The sequence below is a fragment of the Micromesistius poutassou genome, assembly GCF_964030765.1.
Source record: "Micromesistius poutassou genome assembly, chromosome: 10".
NCBI classification, from domain to species: Eukaryota; Metazoa; Chordata; class Actinopteri; order Gadiformes; family Gadidae; genus Micromesistius; species Micromesistius poutassou.
The window spans coordinates 139,764-147,263 of record NC_140280.1 but is presented as its reverse complement, the minus strand read 5'-3'; the positions used below and the strand labels follow the sequence as shown (position 1 = coordinate 147,263).

The 7,500-nt window shown below is 43.9% G+C and overlaps 1 protein-coding gene across 1 annotated transcript in view; it reads right to left on the bottom strand.

The window, feature by feature from the left end:
* Positions 1-7,500, bottom strand: part of rad50 (RAD50 homolog, double strand break repair protein) — a 29,380-nt gene that overhangs the window by 9,173 nt on the left and 12,707 nt on the right. Inside the window, 4 exon segments of the mRNA XM_084473605.1 lie at positions 2,845-2,967; positions 4,464-4,489; positions 4,491-4,566; positions 4,720-4,730. Of these exon segments, the coding sequence (XP_084329731.1) occupies positions 2,845-2,967; positions 4,464-4,489; positions 4,491-4,566; positions 4,720-4,730 (236 nt within the window).

Genomic DNA, 7,500 nt, shown 5'->3' with positions numbered 1-7,500 from the left:
TGGTTCCATAATCCAAGACATTTTTAAGATCTGTCACAATCATGTTTAAAGGTCCCATGCTACTTTATGCATGCTTTAATATAGCTGTTAACAATCCCTTTCTCCTCCATGTCGCGCTTCAGTCTACTTCAGGGAGTCAAAGCCAAAGTTCCTTTCCCCCAATTCCTTCTCAAACATGGCTGAGATAACCCCCACTACGAGTCTCGCTGTAGAAGAACCAGAGACGTCAGAGAACCCCACGCACCAAATGCAAGCTTTCCTTATTGTGTTGTGTGTTATGTGCCACAACACCAACAGCAGAACGGTTATCCAAATAACAAAGAAGTGTACAATACTTGCGTTACAGTGTGTGTATTCACACACACACACACACACACACACACACACACACACACACACACACACACACACACACACACACACACACACACACACACACACACACACACACACACACACACACACACACACACACACACACACACACGGTCCTAGCTCATTGTCTCATTGGCGGACCGAATTCTCTGGGCAGGCCGAGCAGAGAAGGGGAGGTAACATGTCCCCGTATGACGTCATACGGGGACAATTCCAAGTCAGCGCGTCTGAGCTTTGTTTTTTCAAAGGCAGAGCAGGATACCTAGTGCTCGTTTTAAACCTAACGCCATTTCTAGCTACTGGGGGCCATAGGCAGGCTAGGGGAACTCATAATAACGTTAGAAAACCTCATAAAGTGAAATGATCGCCATGGGACCTTTAGGACATTTCTAAGACTTTTTAAGGACCTTCCGAAATCCTGTACTTAACATCGAGGAATAAACCCTCGCTGCTACCATGTACAGTATATATATATATATATATATATATATATATATATAATACAGTATATATACCGTATAACTAACATTCCAATGATGCTTTGCTCCCACATTGAGGTTGTTCAATTCAATGTGACGTCACGATGAACAGTATAAACCCTATAATCAAATATACACATTATGATTCAAAATCCAAGGATCAAGAATATTCCAGAAATGTGTATTCTCATCTAAATAAATACAAACCATCATGACATAAGAATGACTTAATTTCACGCAAACATAAAATATTTCTAGTTGCACAACTAGTAACTGGGCCGCTACATGAGTCATGTGCAACAGAAACGAATACTAATCACTGACAACATTGTTGCCTTCATCATGAATCTGGCGCCCTGCTAACACTGCGGTGGACGTGACATACATGGATGCTCTAGATCTTACTCATGGCCAACACTGTCACTTCCGCCTGTCATTTCCTCTTCAGGCTGATAAGACGGTTGATATACCTGTTTGTTGCACTGAGGTGTGGCTTGAGAAAAAACACACATTCCATGAATAAAAAAATGGCCTTCTATGTATAGTGACATGAATACTCACGACTTCATCACCTGAGCGGTAGATCACACATTCAATCGTGATTTAGTTTCAAGAAACAGGAGTAAACCGTTTATACGTTTCTACAATGATTACATTAGGATTACATTCACGATGGCATGTCTGCATTTATTAATCCATGTTCGCTTATTGGCAGATGAAATTAATTGTGAAACTAAATATTCTGCACAGGACGGATTTATGCGCAAAATGTTTTTATATTATAACGGAAATGCCCCATGAACGGTAAACACAAGGAGCTCAGTACGAGTGCATCGTATTATTGATATTGTCAGTCCCATGTGTTCGGAGTCAGCTGCTCTGCTATCATCAAAGGACGCTGATAGGTGTGTGTCTGTGGTGGGCCTGGCTGTTTCGTAACTAGAAATGATTCAATAAGTGAAATCACTCCAGCTCAACTGGTCTTCCTGCCTGTGGTCTGCAGACGGCCGCTGTCGGCGTTGGATCTGACCTCTTTTCCTTTCTTGTTATGATTTAAGCTCGGCTACAACGGGTTTGTGCGTGTGTGTGTCTGTGTGTGTATACAGTATGAACAGTATGTATGCAAGTATGTTTGTATGTATTAGGGATGCAACGATAATAGTACTCAGACTTTTTAAACGTGGTAAGTTGTCTTAGATGATCGTTAACAGTAATCTGTGCCATTTTATCACCGTTGAGAGAAATGGGGTAAAATGTTTTTACTGTTCTCCTCAAAACACTACATGGACATTCTGCTGGACGCAGACAGAGTCACGGTATTAGACTTTACATTCACTGGTCCACTGGTACGCACTGGTCCACCGGAGTCACGTTATAATACTTTACATTCATAGGGTTAGGGTTAGGGTTATAAGACCTTACATTCATAGGGTTAGGGTTAGGGTTATAAGACCTTACATTCATAGGGTTAGGGTTATAAGACTTTACATTCATAGGGTTAGGGTTAGGGTCATAAGACCTTACATTCATAGGGTTAGGGTAGGGAAGACGCCGTTTTAGAAAGTCCCTCAAAACAAGGGGGACATTTGGCTTTGTGGACTGGTACCCACTGGTCCACTGGTACCCACTGGTCCAGGGCCTTGTTGACCAGCTCAGTGTATCCCCTACATACAGCTGACTGGTACCCACTGGTCCACTGGTACTCACTGGTCCAGTGACCAGCTCAGTGTATCCCCTACATACAGCTGACTGGTACTCACTGGTCCACTGGTACCCACTGGTCCAGTGACCAGCTCAGTGTATCCCCTATATACAGCTGACTGGTACTCACTGGTCCACTGGTACCCACTGGTCCAGTGACCAGCTCAGTGTATCCCCTACATACAGCTGACTGGTACTCACTGGTCCACTGGTACCCACTGGTCCAGTGACCAGCTCAGTGTATCCCCTACATACAGCTGACTGGTACCCACTGTCCGCTGGTACTCACTGGTCCAGGGCCTTGTAGTAGATGTCCAGGTCCTTGTTGACCAGCTCAGTGGTCCTCATCACGATCATCTTGTCCCTGAAGCGCTGGTCCGCCTGGTTGTACTGGTCCTCACGCAGCTCCTTCCTGGAAGCAGCAGCAGGTCAGTGACTGAATGTTGCTTCACCTTTGTGACATGTTGCATGAATAATTAAATGTAAATATGGTTAATTAATAAGTTGATAAATGCTCAGCCTACCAGCCTTTCCAGTGGACTAGGGATGTCACGATACCAGAAATTTAGTAGTCGATACCAATACCAGTGAAATTCCACGATTCTCGATACCCAATTCGATACCACGGTCAAAAACAAAACAATAAATGTATGTTGAAGTAAATGTACTTCAACATACACTCATTTATTAAAAACATTTAAACATTACAAAAAACAGTGGCACTGGCATGTAGCCTTCAAGTAATGAATAAAAATAAACCACTATTAACATTACAAAAAAAGAACAGTGTAGCGTTCAAGTAATAAAAAATAAAAAATAAAATACAAGCTGAAAGCAGGCAGTCATGCAGCTATGCGACTGGCGTTTACACTTGCGTGCATGGCGGGGTTTAAAACATAACTTCCAACCTAATATTAAGTAATATAACGCAGGGCAGCCACAGGAGACGCCAACATTGTTTTCAACCGCTCGGTACCGCGCCGTATTAATGACCAAGTTTTGAAAAGAAAAAGTATTTGAAGCGAATAAGCAACGCTGTTTTTGATTTGTTTATTTGGTTTTGAAGGAATAGTTTTGGATGCATGCATCGGCTTTGAGTTGGTTTGTTTACTTTGAAATTGCATACGCTCGCAACCGTCTTCCATGTTCCCGTGTAGGTGTATATGCTGCCTACGTGACGCCCGAGGAATTGCATCCTCGGTACCTACGGTACCTACGGTACTAAGAAAAACGAGTACCGTCACGTTTTTAGAATTTTGGTATCGACTTGGTACCGAAGTATCGGTTCTCGTGACATGCCTACAGTGGACAGCAGCCGGTAGGCTAACCTGTCTGTGATACATCTGGTGTACACCTGGTGTTAACCAGGATTAGAACAGACTTAACACCTGGTGTTAACCAGGATTAGAACAGACTTATAACAGAATATTTTTGTAAAGTGTTACGAAGAATATAGATGATCAGTTCTGCGTTCAGTGAAAGAACACTGAAGAAACTGTTTAACAAAATGAAAAACCAAATAGTTTCTTTCTGTTTGGTTAGCATCATAAGCAACATAAAGAGACATTGTGTCCCCTGAGACCAGCGAGTGTTGTGCTGACTCCTGCCACCAGGTGCCACCACTGGGCCAACATGTTGGGCTTTAGGGGAAGAAGTTAAAATAGATGGAAACTGAAATAGTATGAAATACTTATTTTATGAATCTGGCACAGAGGATTAACTTTCATCTTTTAAAGCAACTTAGCTCTTTTCAAAATAAAAGCCCTGATGAGCATATTCTCTCAGCCGGAGAGAGAGAGAGAGAGAGAGAGAGAGAGAGAGAGAGAGAGATGAGAGAGAGAGAGAGAGAGAGAGAGAGAGAGAGAGAGAGAGAGAGAGAGAGAGAGAGAGAGAGAGAGAGACACAGACCTGCAGTGGAGGATCTCTTCCTCAAAGGCCGCTCTGTCGACCCTGAGCGACGCTGCGGGTCTTCTTCAGCTCCTCCACCCTCCGGTCCACCTCCCGCCGCTCCCTGGTCCCCACACACACACACACACACACACACACACACACACACACACACACACACACACACACACACACACACACACACACACACACACACACACACACACACACACACACACACAGACGTTTGAAGCTGCGTTGGTTAAGGGACGCTCACAGGGCTGCACCCTACGGTAACAACACACTGGATATAACTGAACTCTAATGTTTCATACTGTATCTATCCAACAACACTTTTAAAACCCTTTCATTCCTGAAAACATTACACGGCCAAGCATTATCAACCAGCATTATCAACCAGCATTATCAACCAACATTATCAACCAACATTATCAACCAACAACGATAGAGAGATAAGAGACAGCAGAGAGAGAGGTCGTGTTTCCTGAAGCTCCGCTAGGCAGTGGCAAAAACTACTTAATTCTTCGTTCAGGTCTACTTTATTTTATTTTATTTCATGATCATAATACTTAAGAATATATCGTTTGTTTCCGTCGACCTCCATCTCTCGATTCAACAATACATTTTGGCACTTTGACTACCGGATCAGACCGCAGCAAAAGCCTTGGACTTTCCTATGGCCAACATGCCTCTGTACTCGGATGTGGGAAATGCACAGACTGCACCAAACTGCAACAGACAGTGGCTTTATTGAAACGAGGCTAGCAGCATTAGAAGAATGCAAAGGACTCCTCGAGGATACAGTGTGCTGAGCTAGCTCAGACAAATACACAACAGGATGATCAAAGCTACACTGTATCCTTCCCGAAGCTGGACAAGAGAGAGACAGTTCCAGCTGCCTCTCACTGGCACAGAGTCGGCGCTAAGCCCAAACAACATTCCAAAGTGAATCAAGTTCACTCAACGCCAAATGCTAAGCTTCCCAAAGCTGAAGTAGCATGTATCGGCCAGATTAGCCAATGAAGTTAACCCTGCCTCTGAAGAACCGGTTCCTGCCACTCCGAGACGGAACAAGAACCAGTCGCCACGGAGTCGAGCCACGGAGTCGAGCCACGGAGTCAAGCTGTGCATGCGTCTGCCACCTCAAGCCAACAAGGGCCCATCTCACAGAAAGCAGATGAACCAGACACTCAGGATATAACCGGTAAGAAGATCAAAACATGCTACTTCCCAGATGTGACGCTTAGTGATGTCAACCAGAAACTAACCACAATTATATTGGAAAAACCCAAAATCTCACAGGTTATTGTGCATGCAGGACTTAATGATATTCGAAGAGAACAGTCAGAACTTCTGAAGAGGGATTTCACTGAACTATTGGACACACTGGACAAATTACACGTTAGGTCATTCATCAGTGGACCCATACCAGCCGTTGACAGGGGAATAAACAGATTCAGTCGTCTACTTTCACTGAATACATGGCTTTCAAGAGTCTGCAATGAAAGAGGAAGGGGCTTTATTGACAATTTCAACTTGTTCTGGGGGCACAAATACCTTTTCAGAGCAGATGGCCTACACCAAAACAGGTTAGGCTCAAAACTGTTAAGGGACAATCTTCTCTTCTCGCTCTCCCACAAATCTACCCTGCCATGGTCATGAGAAGAAGCGAGACTACAGCCTCCCCCACACATCTACTGTGCCACTATCTGACACACAGATAGCAGACAGACCGCAGACCTTGAAGAGAGACAACAGCCTGCCCGACACCATCGACACCATGCCTTCCCCCTTTGCTGATGCTGGCTTGGCGAGGAACGGCCACCCCCCTCCTCTGCACTCCCCCATCGATGATGACCACCAGCCTCATCTCTCCAGAGCCACAACGACAACTCCAGCTCCACTGTCTCCTCCCTTTATGATTTTCCAGATGAATTTAAGAAATTGAAAAATATTGGCATCAAACTTGCATCATGTCATGTCATGTCATGTCATGTCAATGATACCATCCCCATGTCATGACCACAGTCTGATAACACCCAAGCAGAGGACGCCCCCCCTCCCTGTACTGATAGTAGTCCTGATTATTACTGAGACAAAAAAGGGTTCAGCCGTAGACTCAGTATGAACGAAGTTTCGCATTTCGCGATTCAACATCTACATTCTCCCACTAGGGCAAATCATGCAAAATAACAATATTGACCATCATTGCTATGCTGATGACATGCAAAACTATGTATCGCTATCACCAAATGACTATCAGCCCATAGATCTGTTGTGCCAGTGCAATGAAGAAGTCAAAGACTGGATGTGCCGAAATTTCCTTCAACTAAATGAGGACAAAACCGAGATAATTGTATTTGGTGCTAAAACCGAAAGGCTTAAAGTTACCCAACACCTTCACTCTCTGTCCCTGAAAACCTCAATCAAAGCCAGAAGGGGTTATCATGGATTCAGATTTACATTTCGACAGTCACATCAAATCAGTTACAAAATCTGCATATTATCACCTTAAAAACGTAGCAAGACTTAGAGGGCTCATGTCTACCGAAGATTTACAAAAACTTGTACATGCCTTTATCACTAGTAAGCTTGATTACTGCAATGGTCTCCTTACAGGTCTCCCGAATCCAAGGCAACTACAGCTTGTTCAGAAAGACCAAAAAAAATTTGCCTTCTAGGCCTTCTAGGCCACTAAGATCCCCTGAGACCAATCTGTTAATTATCCCCAGAGTCAAACCGAAACATGGGGAAGCAGGATTTAGTTACTATGCAACGAATAGCTGGAATAAACTCCCTGAGGATTTAAGACTTGCCCCAACTCTGACAGCTTTTAAAACAAGACTGAAGACTTTTATGTTTGCTTTAGCTTTCTGCACGTACTGTACTACTGTGTAGTACTGCTCTACTGTGTAGTACTGCTCTACTGTGTAGTACTGCTCTACTGTGTAGTACTGCTCTACTGTGTAGTACTGCTCTACTGTGTAGTACTGCTCTACTGTGTAGTACTGCTCTACTGTGTAGTTACGTACTGGCG